Source organism: Gossypium arboreum, chromosome 5 (genome assembly GCF_025698485.1).
Source record: "Gossypium arboreum isolate Shixiya-1 chromosome 5, ASM2569848v2, whole genome shotgun sequence".
Lineage (NCBI taxonomy): Eukaryota > Viridiplantae > Streptophyta > Magnoliopsida > Malvales > Malvaceae > Gossypium > Gossypium arboreum.
In genome coordinates, this window is record NC_069074.1 from 85,982,612 (window position 1) to 85,998,860 (window position 16,249).

Here is a 16,249-nt window from a genome sequence, read left to right on the forward strand (position 1 = left end):
CCTGGCAGATTGGATTGAGAATCGGTGGGAGTATCGGTTAGGAGAGAGGAGTTAAATTGATTGACTAGCAAACTGGTACGAATGGTTAAATTGAGCTAAAAAACTAGTTGAATTAGTTCTCTATTTTTTAATATTATAAATATTTAATAATTTATTTGATTGAATCAATAACTTGACTAGTTAGATTAACGATTCAATTATAAAAATTGATTCATGAAAATTTGATTTAGACGGCGAATAATTCATGGGAATACAAATATTTGGTAAAAATTGAAGGCTTAATATATCATTTTATATATGAGTTTGACACTTTTTTTAATGTGGTATGTGTTATTTTTAGCCCAATCTGGTACTTAATATTTGCCAAAAATTTTATATTTTGTACTCAAAGATAATGGTGTTAACTTTTAGTGTTTTATTTGAATTTTAGGGTTGATTTGAAGAAAGTTAATTACTAATATTATTAGGTTTGAGTTTTCATGATTTTGTTAATAGAATATATTCAATGGTAATTGTGAATTTATTTGATTTTACATTTAATTTGTCAAATACAGTTCAATATATGTGATTTAATTCGATTTTAGAGCTAATTTGATGAAAGCTAATTACTAAACTAATTATGAATTTTCAACAAATCGAACCTAAAACTCAGATTAAACACTAAAAAGTTGTCACTACTACCTTCAGGTGTTAAATCTACAACTTTTGTCAAATACAACTACTATATAAAATCAAAAAAATAATACAAATACCACGTTAAAAATAATGCAAACTCAGGTACCATTTTATTCATTAAACCAAAATTGGAATGCAATTGAATATGAGATTTACTTAATTGGTTGGTAATTCAACTTCAAAACGTAATAGATTTAGACTTTGAATCTTAGTATTTGCCATTTTTTCTTTGATTCTTGGTGACTTAAAGTACTAAATTAATAAACCCAAACATTTTATTTAAAAGAAAGCAACCACAAGAAGTCTTTGAATTTTAACCATTTTTATTTTTCTGAGAAATTTTTGTAATGAGAGATTAAAAGTCTAAACTTTACCTTTTCTTAGTTCTTTTCGGCCAATTAACTAAAGCTTTTCCTTAATTGGATAGTAAGCATACAAAATCTTTGAGGAGATCAAGGTTCTATTATCTTATACAACTAAAGAAAAAGGGATAAACTTTGATTATGTTTGTTTTTCATAAAATTATGGACTTATGTTACTCTATTTTTCCCCAAAATATTCGTATGTGATATATTTAGATATGAATTTATTATGATTTTTTTTATAGTTGATATGATTATATTTGATTTACGGTTTATATTTGAGGTTTATTGCTCCTTCTCTTAACAATGTCGTCTCTAAGTTTCAAACTTGAATCTTCTTTTTAAAAGTGTAACGTGTCTTAGAATTACACCAAACTACTTATTGTTTATACTATAAACCTATTAAAATTATACAAATATATATAAAAGGAATGCCTTACTCCTTTTAATAATGGATATTTGTCCATTTTTCCTTTATTCTTCCTTTTTTTTTCTTTACATGGGTAAATTTCAATTTTAATTTTCTACTTTTAAATTATAAGAATGGTTAAATTTTAATTTGATTCTTATATTTCTCTCAATTTTGAGATTTAATTTATATACTTTAATTTTGACATAATTTAATATTTTAATATTTATAATTTTATTAGTTAGTCTAAATATTTTATTCTAATTAAAATGATGATGTGAATTTTTAAGTATTATGTGGATACCAATTTTTTTCAATATGTCACACCAACATGGAAGAATTCTATCAATGTTAACAAATAGACTTAAGTTTTAAATTCAAAAATAGAGATGAAATTCCTAAAATAAAAGTATGGAGATTAAATTCCAAATATACGACTAAATTCCTAAAAAATAAAAGTACGAAGATTAAATTCTACATATACGAAGAGTACAAAAACTTTGAGCAGATTGTAACCTTTAAATTTTTACACCATAGTTTATTTAAGAAATAAATAATAAACTGGGTGAAACTATTAATTTGTAATGATGAAATAGAAAAGATAAAAGTACCATGGAGGCCTTTGTATTAGAAGTCAGATTGCATTTTGCCTCTCTTCTAAAAATTGATAAATTAATCCATATATATTAGATCAAAGAACAAATTTGTCCTTTCTATTAAAATTTTTATTCATTTTTACTGTTAAAAACTGGCATAGATGATAGAATAACCCAACAATGACACGTGGTGTGCCATATATACCTCATATTTACGTACAATGACCAAATTTTAACAATAGAAATGAATGAAACTTTTAATAATAAAGACCAATTTACTCTTTAATCTAACATAAATAGACTAATTTACCCATTTTAAAAGCAAAAGAAACAAAAACATAATCTAACTTTTAATACAAAATTCTCTATAAAACTTTTTATCATATTTGACAAGTAGTGCAGATAAGCCAAAAAAGTATCAAATATGGTGACCCATTACTCTATAAATAAGGGACCAATCAACCAATCACATCTCCCCTATTCAAGAAATTAAAAAAAATGCACTTTTAGGTAGAAAATTTTATTAGAATTTATCCATAGGCCAACACAATGTCTAAAAGCTTAGGCCCCACTTATCCAATTCCATATATAATAAACATTAAGACAACATATGTCACTATTATTGTAATTATTGTAGAAAAGGAAAAAAAGGTTTTCACCCATCACTTCATACCCCACCTATGTTTCAAGTCTCTTTGCAGAATTTGGAAGTAGCCAAAAAAATAGAAACATGGCATTTTATTATTAGTTTTTTTATTTATATCCAAATAAAATCTCTTGTAAAATAGTTAAAATTATATTTATTTGGACAGTTGGATACTTGGCTTGATTTTCCTCCACTATAAATTCCAATGTTATATAATAAAAGGTATTATAACAAATTTAGTCTTTAATATTTATATTTTTGTCAACTTAATTTGTATTCCTTTTTTTAAATTTAAATTTGACTCAACCTTTAAAAATAATCGATTTACTTTTTTAACAAAAATATTTAATTTTTAAATATGACAATCTACATGACAATTTCCGTGTACTTCATGTTTATTTTTTATATATTTTTTGAATTTTAGTTTTTTAATAGTTTTATAAATTTTAAAATATTTCTTGATGTGTCATATAAGATAAATAGTATCATATCAGTACAAAATATACGTAAACCAAACACAAGTCTTCTTAAGAAATCTATCGAAATGGACCAAGGCTAATTTGGATAACTCATGTTGGAGATTGAGGAATGGGGTTCCATGGCCAACCCACTTCAGGTTGCTAGCACGGCACATATAGAAGAACATAAATCTCTTTGTCTTTCAGGATCTTTCTTGAAACTTTTTAGAAATTATTAAGATTTTATTATGTTGGGCAATACAATATAGCTTAGCACGAAGTTGAGGTCGAATTAGTGAGAATAACTTAGATGATGAAAGTATTTTAGGAAATTATAGAAGTAATGAATGATAATCTAGGGAATTAGTTCATTTAGGTATTTTTACACCAAAATAATAATTAAAATATTAATATTTTTGTCAATGTTTCATTAGAAAAATTATTTTATTATTTTTGGAAGGTTTATAGTTAAATTTAATTTAAAAAAGAATAAGGATCAAATTAAAAATATATAAACATTGAGGATAAAATTTATCATTATGCATATAATAAGCACCTTTTTGCTTCTTCCATTCCACCCAGTCCCTTTTAATTCCAAAATCTCAGCTCTGGGGTCAGTGGTTTAGATCCAAACTTCCATCTTGTTTACAAAAAAAATAGCTCGAGAATCGAGATCATGCACCAATCATTGAATCAAATACTCGAATACCAGTAAGTTTTTATTTTCTTTTTTACATATAGATCATGTCTTACAAAGTTTTCTAATCATTGAATAAGTTCTTGGTTAAAGAAAAGGAAAGGTTTCCTTTAGTTTCTTTGATCAATGAGCTTACCAGGGTTCTTCATTATCTGTATGCTCCAATCCATAGTCGCCATCACTTGTGGAGCTTTAATGATGTTTTACACTAAGGAAGTCATAGTTTTGGGTCACGGTCATGAAATAGCAAGCAAATTGCAAGGTTCAACGCCTCATGATCAACTCTTGATCCAAACCTCAGAATCCTTTTCTGGGTTGCTTTTGTTCACTATTGGTTTCGTGTTGTTCATGGTGGCATTCGTTAAAGATGGAGAGTTCCAAAGCTTCTTTGCTAAAGGGTGTGTGTTAGTTCATGTTTCTATGGCTACTTGGAGAGTTTGTTTTGAAGGAAAGCTTCTGGGTTTTGGTCATGAATGGCTTAGACAAGCTCTTGGGGATATTGCTTTGGCACTTTCTTGGATTTTCCTTTTGGTGTGTTCATGGAGGGAAAAATATGATTAGTTTGATTGAAAAAAAGAATAAACTGTATGTTCATAGTGGTGGGGATTTCTGGAATTTCAATCCAAACTGATCAAATCTGAATAGAAATTGCAATAGCATGTGTTTCTGGATTTGTGTTCAATTTTGTGTCAATTTTATTTGGATTTGTGTCAATTTTGTGTTCAAATCATTTCGAGTTCTGATCATAAAAGATTTTAATTATTTTAGTTCAAGTTTCCTTAGGGAAGGGGATTGGATTATTACATGGATCATTTCGGGTTTAAATAGTTCTGGTTACTTAATTGGACTTATTTAAGTTCAAGTTATTTCGCGGCTGTGTTAGTTTTGGGTTTGGCCTAATTTGGATTTAAAGAAATGTATGGGTTCAAATTGTTACTTTTTTGCAGTCAAATAGAATTGGGTCAAGTTTACATTTAACTTTATAAAAAAAATTCAATTCGAATTAGAAATGATTAGTCTATACCCCACAAATAAATTATAAAATCGTATTGTAATGATTATTTAAATCCTTAGAATAAAACAAGGGAGCTAAAAGGGGATCTTAGAATGTGTCTTACTTGATTCTTGCATAAGGTAAGGAAAATGCTTGAGTTGAAAGAAAAGTGCAAAGGAATGTGATATGAGGTTGCCATATTTGCTTTTAATGCAATGGTGAGAATACACTTTTCATGGCTCAATGTATTCTAGTGTAAAGCAATAATTTCCCTGTAATTTTCATGCCTAATAAAAAAAAAAAAAAGTAAGAAATTGTCATCGTGAAATATAAAACTAGGTAAGTTGATTTAATCAGTTGGATTGAGAATCAGTTAGTTTATTGAGTTAAATAAAAAAATTGCCAATATCAATGAAAGAACGGGAATTAAGAAAATAAAAATCGATAAAATGAGTCTTTTTTCCTTTGATTTATTTAACAAAGAATTGAACTTTTACACTTGGTTTGATTATTTTTCATAAAACAAACATGCTTAAACTTTAAAACTTTTAACATCAAAACTATTTTTTTGCATGATCATAGGTATCTTTATTTGTTTTACGGTCTGAGTTTAATCATGTTTAGGTTAAGGGTGGTATTCAAGTAAAATCCTCCTAACAATGTCTATATTTACTTATAATTCCTTAGCATTTGAGCACTCTTGAATCTATGTTGAGTGATTGTTATAATAACAATGATGTCAACAGAACTAACATAATGCATTTAATAAACTGAAAATTAAGTGTTGAAATATTAAATATTGATTTTGTATTATAAAATTGTTTAGTATATTAATAAAGATTAAACACTGAATATAAATATTTTATTTGAATTTAGTAAATCTTGATTTTAAAAGTTAAATTTTGAATATTTTAATTTTTAATAAAATAATTTTATTTCAAGAATAAAATTTTTGAAAAATAAAATCGAATTTAATATTTTTACATTAAATGATATGTAGCTATTTATAACATATATAACACTTTTTTGTTGAAAATTTTTATTAAGTAAAAAGTTAATATATTTATCAAACCTAATTAAGAAATTAAATGTTGGAATTTTTTATTTTCTATAAAATAGAAAATTTCATTGATTTATCGATCACACTCTAAATTGCGATAATCTGAAAAAGATTTGTGTATATATTTCACAAAAACACGAAATCAAAGTAGCCGGAAGACATAGAAATAAAGGAATCATTTCAAAAATTTTACCTAAACAGGATAATGCTTTATCTGCAAGACAAAATATTTGTTGATATGGACTTCAACCCATTAGGAGTACATTCACGAATGAACATAGGACAGCTATTTGAATGCTCGCTTGGGTTACCAAGGAGTCTACTAAATAAACATTATCGAATAACACTATTTTATGAGAAATATGAACAAAAGACTTCGAGAAAATTAGTATTTTTTGAATTATATAAAGGCAGTAAGCAAACAACAAATCAATAAATGTTTGTATTTTTAATTATATTAAATTGAATACTTATTATATTAATATTGTTTTTTTTAAAGAATTATATTAATATTTGTTAAATTATTATTTATTTGTAAATAAAAATTGCATTGTTTCAAATATTTTTGCCTAAATATCATTGGAAACAATATAGGGTGAGTATTTCCAATTTACTTTTCTTAGGAATAATAATTTTCAACCAATAAAAAGGTCTGACCCGACCCGACAGCAACGTGGCCTGTTTTTAAACCGTAAAACCGAATCACTTTTCATCCTTTCTTGCCTCCCTTAAAACCTCTGAAAAACCCCTCACCTGGTTGCCGGCTCCGTTTACTTAAAATTCAAGGGTAAGCTCTTCTTTTTATTAATTAATTAACTATCTTTTGTTTTTCTATCTATTTCTTGATTCACTAGAGGCAAATGATTAAACTATGGGAAACAAAAGAAAAAAAAAAAACTTGTAGAGATAAAAGATTAGATTTTTATCATTGCAAAGTGTTAATTTGTTTGATTCATGTCATTTTCTGTCTGGGTTTTTGTATTTCTGATGAATTATGGCTTCTTTTCCCTTTTTTTTTGGATGAAAATTGGCTATGTTTTTTGGACTAAACTTTAGCGAGGATCAAGGTGGAGCTTGATCTTACTGTTAAGTTGCCCGAAAATTGGGTTAATTCGAAAAATGGTTTGGTTAAGGGTAGATGAAATAATTCAGTTAATGCCTATTCGTTTACTATTTTATCCGAACTATACATATGAATACCTAAATTGGCACTTTTAAACTTTTCAAGAACCTTTTCTTGTTTTCTTTTGAGTGATGGCCTGCTTTTAGCTGTTCACATAAATTTGTGAAGTTCTTATCGAATTCAGTTCAAATCATACTAGATAAATTGGTTTTGTGATTGTTATGCGCTTTCTTTCAGTATCAATTAAGGATGGTATAAAATGTATATATGCTGATATTGGTAGTTGAATGATCAAAAACAAAAAGTAATAGACATTATCTGCAGTTTTCTGGTTGTGATAAGATTCATGTTATCATGGCCTAAGCTGTTTTTCGTTGTCTTTTTTGATGAAATTACTTCATTGTGCTTAGTGACATTTCATTTTTCTTCTGCTTTCTTGTGATATGTTTTTCTCTTTCTCGATTTCCGTAACAGTATCTTACGTTTGCTTACCGTCTGAGACAATGAGTGAGTTGCCAACACAAAACACATCTGCCTTAGCCTTGCCTCACTTACAGCTAAACCGGGGATCAACAACGGCAACATCTGGTCCAGAATCAAAGCCAAAGAAGAAAATTTGCTGTGCTTGCCCCGAGACAAAGAAGCTGAGAGATGAATGCATTGTGGAGCATGGTGAAGAAGCTTGTGCAAAATGGATAGAGGCTCATCGTATATGCCTTCGTGCAGAGGGCTTCAATGTTTGAGATTGGTATTTGAAGTTCATAGAATGAAAACAATTTTAGGTACAAACTAGTTATTAGAGGATTAAACAGATATGATTTGACAAAAAAGAATCCAGAAATAAAAAGAAAGCTTTATCGTAAACTGTTCATTTTTGTTTTTTTATTTTTCTTTTTTATGAGGTTATTTACCTCTATTGAATGAATTGAAACATCTGGAATGCTTATATGAATCATGATAGGATAGAGCGAAACTCTGTATGCCTTGGTTCCTTGAGTAAACATTTCCCCTTCTGTACTTTTCTATTAGCTGACTCTCTTATTCAATTTCTATTACTACTTGTGTTATTGTGTAACCTATGTTGGTAAAAATTTTGACCAAGAAGATTGCGCAAATTTAAGATTTCCTTTGTAGGGTAGAAAGAAAATCAACAAGATGAAAAATTGGAGGCGAAAACATATATATTATATATATAAATTTCCATTGTTATGCTTGGTAGGAAAGGATGAAAAAAAAATCTTTCCATTCATTACTTAGTAGAGTTGAAAAATGAGTGGAAAAAAAAAAATTAAAAGTAGCATAATTTTGCAAAATTCACCTTTGATTTCAACCTTTCTCATTTTCTCTTCATTTATCATTTCAATTTGGAATGATTCATTTGTATGCATTAAGAAGGAAAATGATCATCGTTCTTATTTTCCTTCCACTTGTTATTTCTACTAAGCACACTTGATATTTATTTTCTTTCCACTTTCAATCCCTCCTTCCTTCCTCCCACTTTTTCACTCAATCAAGCACATCCTTAAGCTTTGCTCACTAAGAAGAAAAGAAAGTTGGAAAGATGAAAAATTGAAGTGGAAAAGTGGAAAGATAGCAAATATGTTTATTCTTTCCATTGGTGTGCTTGGTAGAAAATATGGAAAAATTGAAAGAAAAAGTAATTTTCTTTCGATTCATTGCTTGGTAGAGTTAAAAAAAATGAGAGGAAAGAAAATGAAAATTATAAGAAATGTATGATTTTGAACACTTAACTTACTTCTCTCTCGTTTTCTCCTCTTATTATTCCAATTTGGAATGATTTGTTTTCATACATTAAAATGAAAAATGATCATCTTTCCTATATTCTTTCTTCTCACTTTTCTTTCATCTTTCCTATATTCTTTCTTCTCACTTTTCTTTCCTACCAAGCACACTTAAAAGATTATTTTCTTTCCTCTTTTCCATTGTCTTCTTCCGCTCTTCCACCCTTCCGCTTGTCCATTCAATCAAGCACACCCTTAATGCTAGAATGGCCTTAGTGCTAGAATGGCATCTTGGTGACAACTTAATTGATAATGAAGGCCAACATGGGGAATAAATTCTTGCGGTTTTCATTTTCCTTTATATCTTTATGTTTGAATTGTTTTCCTTTGTAGAAAAGCATAAAAAAAGTAATGAACATAATTGTTACGATTGAGCTACTCTCTTAACCTTGGTTTACTGGTTCTAGTCAAAGAATCAAAATTTAATCAATATTCACCTTTACCTTGTACATAGATAGTTGGTGTAAAATGGCTCAACCTTGAAGACTTAAGCATTTTATTCTTCTTTATTATTTTTTATGTCATTGCAATTCAGAAGTTAATGGTGATAGGGTTTCTTTAGGTGTTATTATTAGGTTTATTATTCAATATTCTTCTTTTCTTCTTCGTTTCTCTTTGTCAAACTACCCGGTGTTCTAGATCCTTTTTGTTCTCTGTAAGATAAATCTCTGCATATTGCTAGTCGCCTGGAACTATGAACAGCTTTAGCTTATTAATATTCAGGGTGTAGCATTTTCCTGCTTTGCACTCTGCAACTGCAGTGATTATAAGTCCGGTAATGACTTGATCAGTTTGATATATGGAGCTACCATTTGAAACTTGGAAGGCTGCTTTGTTGTTGATATCCAAATGCAGTTTAGAGTCAAGGCAGAAGATTTATACTAATAATAATTCATTAATCAGTCAAAGGCCATTGACATGGTCATTCCATCATTGTATAAAATGAGAGACATAGACAATCATCGGACAGATAGACAAGAAAACACACTCAAACTACAACAAAAGACACAAATTATTCAACCCAACTTTTATTCTTTTTAGGTCCCAAACTTCATCATTCTATATGTCTGCTTAGTGACTGCCACATGTGCAGTTTGTGCAGCTGCAGCTAGTTCCGCACTTGCACTTGCCATCGTTCTCTGCCAGAGGCTCGACCACTACAGTGCTGATGTAGCTGCACAGAAATGACATAACAGGTTATATTTAGCATATGTGAATGCAACTTTAAACTTAATTCTCAATTTTCAACAGTGCAAGCAATTCCTTTTTTTGCTTCTCTAAGTAAGTAAATGATAAATAAGAGACAAAAGTACTGATGCTTGCATGTAGCGGCTTATGCATCAGACAAGTTTTTTATTGCTTGTTTGAAAAATTCTCAGGGATGGTTCAGATGTTATTTGATGGCAGCATGCGAGAAGTTGTGTATGTTGGTTTGTTTCTTTGCAGATATTAGTCTTTGAAGATCAGAAAATATACCTCTCCTCAGTCTCAATGACCAAGCTGTTTCCTTTCTTCCTGTAAGCATAGAAAAAAAAAAAAAGGCTTCAGTTTCAATGAATATTGATTGCAAACTCATGCACTTAGTTACAACAAGCTTATTAAACAAAGCAGTTAGCTATGTTGATCCGTATCGGATATACCGGGTAACATAGGATCTCCTTGAGGAAGCATGGGATCATAAATACTTTTGAAAAGCTTTTGTCCAGCATAATGGTGACATACATGTAGTAATGTGCATCTATAAATCATGCAGAACTAAAAAAGCAACATAATCTCAAATCACACACAGCACTAGGAACTGCTTGAAAGTTTCATCAAGGGTCGATGATTTTGGATTACTTACACACACTGGCTCTTGTCAGCGCAATCGCAGTTGCCACACTTGTCAGCCATGGTGAATTTGAGAGAGTTGAGAACTAAAAAGTTTGTTTGAGTTTCTAAAGTAGTTTGCTAACTTGCAATGTATATCCAGAGCTATGCACTTGATGTATTTATAGATGAGGAAGTACATTGAAATGTTGCAAAGGGAAGGCATCTGTGGGGGCCTCTGGTGCAAGAGCTCAAAGGAAGGGAATCTTGATAAAGGAGGTGGGAGAATGCTTGGCTTGCTATCCTCCTCTCATGTCTATATCATTTGGAATTTTTTCTTTTTGGGGTAGGGTTGTGTTTGAGAATTCGGATTTCAAAAGTAGCATAAAAATTTTCAAAATTGTGAATTTGTTACATATTGGAAAATTGAAATTCTTGTTTTCAGGCTTTTTATGAATCATGTTTCTATATTGAATCTTGACTCATTTATATATCACGTTGAATGTATTTCAAGGACTTTGGTATTCAAATATATAAAACAACTTACATAATAAAATATAATGTTGAGTGTATTTCAAGGACTTAAACGGCAAGGAGTTACATTGGTAGCATCTTATCATGGTCATAATTTTCAATAGGGTGAAATTAAAAAGGATAAAGTACATAATAGCATCGTTTTTATTTTGGTTACTTTAATTTTTGCATTTGGTCACGTTAATTAAGCAAATTGTTAGAATTGATCACTATGGTTAAAAATTCTATAATTCGTTAACGGATTTTTGATATGGCATTTTTGACTTTTGACTAAAATTAGGGACCTCTTTATAATTAGTCCAAAACACTTTTTTTATTTACTCGGAACATGAAGATTTTAATGGTGACATCATCAATATTTGAATCCTCTTTAAGAAGAAAGAATCCAATGGTAGTGATGACGGAACATGACCCCATTCTTTTGATGAGCCCATTGACTTTTCTTCCGCCACTAATGACCATGATGATGCTGACTCTACAATTACTTCAAGTAAAACTAGGGGCAAAGCCAGAATAAATTTTTAGGGGGTCGGATAAAATTTTAATTTTTCATAGTTTATATCTTTAAAATTTGTAAAGGATTAAATCGAATTTTTATAATTTTAGGGGGGCCAAAGTGCAATTTTACAATTTTTAAAAATTTTAAGGGTCAAATTTACATTTTAGGGGGCTGGCGGCTTCGCCCCTGAGTAAAACTTCTCTCTTTTACTTCCATTTTTGGTTTGATAATTATATTTTTCTCCAATTTAGAAAAGAAACCTATGTGATTTGGATAATTTGAAGTTGAGATAAAACCATGAAATATGTTGGAATAAAACCATGAAAGTTTCTTTTTAAATTGCAGAAACATATAGTTATCAAACAAACAAAAAGAATAGGAAGTAAAAGTGAGAAGCTTTACTTGAAGTCACAACAGATACAATATCGTCGTAAATGTCAGTAGCGGTAGGGAGGCCGGTGGGCGTGCTCATCGGAAAGAGTGGGGTAATGGTCCATCGTCGTCGTCATTGGATTTTCTCTTCTTAAAGAGGATTCAAATGTTGATGTAACCATTGAAATCTTCATGTTGCAAGTTGTTGCACGGAAGCGTGTGAAAGAGTAAAATTATTGTACTGAAAAATCACACTAAGTTCAATTCCCAAGAAAGAGAGGTAGATCACGAAGATCACTTAAATACCAAGTCTTTCCTAGCCAGAATATCCCTCTATCGTAATTTAATAGCACAATAAATCACTACAATCACATTCACAAAATATGCAAAACAAATAATAAAGAACACGAAATTTTAACGAGGTTCAAAGAAATTTTGCCTACGCCCTCAAGGCACTACCAAATATATTTCACTCCAAAATTACAAGTGAAATTTACAAATAGAGAGAGAATAATGCCTTAAGTAGAGAATAGCAATTATGGGATGAAGAAAGTAAGCAATGGTTAGGCTATTTATAGTTGAGGTTCAAGGATCAACTTGCAATGTCCCTATACAATTAGGGACCAAAATTGCAATTATCTCATGCCAAATTTTAACCCAACTTGCCAACCAATATTACTTTCTACTTTCGATGCCCACCCATTTGACTTTTCAAACATTGGTGGGTTCCAATAATCTCCACCTTGAAGATTTGATTACGATAATCTTATCTTCACACAATTCTTTCTGCTTTTGACAACAATACTTGATAGTGCCTTCTTCAACTGTTAAACTTGCAGGATATTAATCAAGTTCAAACAATGTTCGAACTTGGTTGCTGTTACCACCTTGGTCATCATATCTGCGGGATTATCTGCAGTCTTGATCTTCTGAAGACAAATTTTCCCCTCTTCAATAATTTTCCGCACAAAATGGAATCGTACGTTGATATGTTTTGTACGTGCATGATAGACTTGATTCTTTGCTAAATGAATAGCACTTTGACTATCACAATACACGTTAATATGCTCCTAAACCAACCCCAAGGTTTTAGCCATACCTTGTAACCAAATAGCCTCCTTTACTGACTCTCATTCTGACCATGTACTTGGCTTCGTGGTTGACAATGCAATCAGAGATCGTAGTGTAGACTTCCAACTTATTGGTCCTCCAAAAGTGTAAACACATAACCGGTGGTTGATCTTCACTTGTCCAAATCACCGCATAGTCGAATCAACGTACCCAATAATACCTTTACCAAGTGTATTATCCTCGCTTGAACAAGAATCCAACATCCACGGTCTTCGAATATACCGTAGAATCCATTTCACGACTTGCCAATGTCCTTTTCGAGATTATGCATATACCGCTCACTATACTAATCGCTGTGAAATGTCGGTCTTGTACACACCATTACATACATCAAGCTACCTTTGCATTAGAATACGGAACTTGCAACATGTATTCTCGTTCCGTATTCGTAGAAGGAGATAGTTGTGCAGAAAGCTTGAAATGAGAAGCCAACGGGGTACTTACAGGTTTTATCTGCTCGTTCATGCCAAACTGCTGTAGTACCTTTTTCAAATACTGCTTCTGAGACAAGCTAACTCTATCATGAGCTCTATCTCTCCATATTTCCATGCCGAGAATCTTTTTAGCTTCTCCTAGATCTTTCATCTCAAACTCAAGATTGAGTTGAGTCTTCAATCTTTCAATCTCAACTTTGCTTTTAGATGCTATTAGCATATCATCAACATATAAGAGTAAGTATATGAAAGTTCCTTCTTGTAGCTTCTGAAAATACACGCAATGATCAAATTTACTTCTTGTGTACTTTTGCCCTTTCATGAACTGATCAAATCGCTTGTACCACTGCCTCGGAGATTGCTTCAATCCATAAAGCGACTTTGTCAGTTTGCAAACCCAATTTTCTTTTCCAGCAACCTTGAATCCATCTGGCTGAGTCATATAGATTTCCTCTTCCAAATCACCGTGTAAAAACGCGGTCTTCACATCAAGCTGAACTAGTTCAAGATCATATTTCGCAACCAAGGCTAGCAAAATTCGAATAGATGAATGCTTCACAACTGGAGAAAACACTTCATTGTAGTCTATTCCTTCTTTCTGAGCGTAACCCTTTGCTACTAATCTAGCCTTGTATCGAATTTCATTTTTATCAGGAAATCCTTCCTTCTTTGCATATACCCATTTGCATCCAATTGCCTTCTTTCCCTTCGGTAGTGTCACCAACTCCCAGGTCTTATTTTTATGAAGAGACTGCATTTCTTCATTCATTGCTTGCTTCCACTTTACACCATCAGGGTTATTTATTACTTCTGTGTAAGTAGAAGGAACATCACTATCTGCAATTGGAAGTGCATAGGCCACTATATCATCAAAGCGAGCAGGCTTACGAATCTCTCTTCTTAGCCTTCTATATGCAATTAAATCTTGTTGCTGTAGAGGTTCTTGGGTAGGAACCTCTTCATCATTTGTCCCTTCAATATTAGCTGGATCATCGTTAACCTTTTCAAGCTCCACCTGCTGCAAAGTACTACTGGTTTTGTCATCCTTTTGTGAATCATTGTACTTAAACATGGTTGATTCATCAAAAGTCACATCTCTACTGAAAACAATCTTCCTTGTATCAGGACACCAGAGACGATATCCTTTTACTCCATCAGTTATACCCAAGAATAATGCTTTCTTTGTTCTTGGGTCTAACTTAGATTCTTTTACATGATAATATGCAGTGGAACCAAATACATGCAAAGAATCATAATCAATAGCAGATTTACCAGTCCACATCTCCATAGGAGTTTTTTCATTTATTGCAGCTGATGGCAAACGGTTAATTAGATGGCACGCATATGTAACTGCCTCAGCCCAAAATTCTTTGCCTAATCCAAAGATTGGACAACATACATCGAACTTTCTCCAAGATAGTTCGATTCATGCGTTCGCCACCCCATTCTGCTGTGGTGTATCCCGAACGTGAAGTGTCGCACAATGCCCTCATCTTGGCATACTTGTAGAAATGGATCATTTTGTACTCAATACCATTATCCGATCAAGTCGTTTGACCTTTCGACCGGTCGAGTCTCTACCATCTTCTTCCATTTCGAAATGCATCCAAAACTTCACTTTTCTTTTCATTAGATACACCCATACTTTTCTTGAATAATCATCAACAAAAGTAACAAAATAGTGCATACCTCCCAAAGAAGCTACTTTGGTAGGTCCCCACACATCACCGTGAACGTAGTCCGAATTCCTTTCGTATTGTGAATTGTTGGACCAAATTTTACCCTCTTACGCTTGCCCGAACACAATGTTCACAAATTCCATTTTGCAAGAATTTGCACCTTTCAATAAGCCTTGCTTCACCAATGTCTCAAAGCTTTTTCACCAAAGATGTCCCAATCGCATATGCCATAATCTGGTAGCCTCGAATCTACATCTTTTGTAGAAACTATTGATGTTGATCCAATAACTGTATTTCTATTTAAAAATACAAGTTATTTCTTCTTGTGCCTTTCATCACCGTCGGTTGCCCACTACTACTTTTAGTAATCCATCTCTCAAAGTGATTGTGAGCCCTTTAGATTCTAGGGCCCTAATGAGATGAGATTTTCTTCTGCTAGGTACGTAGCGAACATCTGTCAAGACTTGGATTGAGCCGTCGTGATTCTTGAATTGGACTGTACCCACTCCCATTGTCTTACAAGCACTATCATTGCCCATAAGAACAATTCCACCTTCTAGCTCTTTAAGACTAGAAAACCAGTCTTTATTAGGACACATATGGTAAGTACATCCTGAATCCAAAATCCACTCATCTGTTTGACATGCCATTGCCATGCCAACCAAGCTAAAGTCTGACTCCTCATCATGCTCCGCTACACATGCATTAGAAATAGCCTTGCCCTTTTGTAGCTTAGGACAATTCTTTTTCCAATGCCCTTTTTCACGGCAAAAGGCACATTCATCTTTGGTGGGTCTCCCTTTGGACTTTCCCCTTCTACCAGATTTGCTGTTGTGTGAACGACCTCTTACTGTTAAGACTTCTGCGGTTGTATCTCTGTGATCTCTTTTATCTTTCTTTCGAGTCTCAGATCTATACAACGCACTACAGACTACATCAAATGTGATCGTGTCCTTCCCATGAAGCAGT

At 31.8% G+C, this 16,249-nt stretch overlaps 2 protein-coding genes and 1 long non-coding RNA gene across 3 annotated transcripts; 2 read left to right on the top strand and 1 right to left on the bottom strand.

The window, feature by feature from the left end:
- Window positions 1-3,836: 3,836 nt before the first annotated feature.
- On the top strand, window positions 3,837-4,525 carry LOC108459477 (uncharacterized). Its single transcript, XM_017758850.2, has 2 exons — window positions 3,837-3,857; window positions 3,937-4,525. The coding sequence occupies exon 2, from the start codon at window positions 3,970-3,972 to the stop codon at window positions 4,402-4,404; it is 435 nt and encodes a 144-aa protein (XP_017614339.1). The 5' UTR covers window positions 3,837-3,857; window positions 3,937-3,969; the 3' UTR covers window positions 4,405-4,525.
- Window positions 4,526-6,537: 2,012 nt separating this feature from the next.
- On the top strand, window positions 6,538-7,884 carry LOC108459661 (cytochrome c oxidase copper chaperone 1-like). The gene is made up of 2 exons (XM_017759061.2): window positions 6,538-6,684; window positions 7,495-7,884. The coding sequence occupies exon 2, from the start codon at window positions 7,524-7,526 to the stop codon at window positions 7,761-7,763; it is 240 nt and encodes a 79-aa protein (XP_017614550.1). The 5' UTR covers window positions 6,538-6,684; window positions 7,495-7,523; the 3' UTR covers window positions 7,764-7,884.
- Window positions 7,885-10,297: 2,413 nt separating this feature from the next.
- LOC128293130 (uncharacterized) lies at window positions 10,298-10,973 on the bottom strand. Its single transcript, XR_008283206.1, has 2 exons — window positions 10,666-10,973; window positions 10,298-10,337 (listed from the first exon to the last, which is right to left on the bottom strand). It is a non-coding gene; the product is annotated as an uncharacterized LOC128293130 (long non-coding RNA).
- Window positions 10,974-16,249: the final 5,276 nt, after the last annotated feature.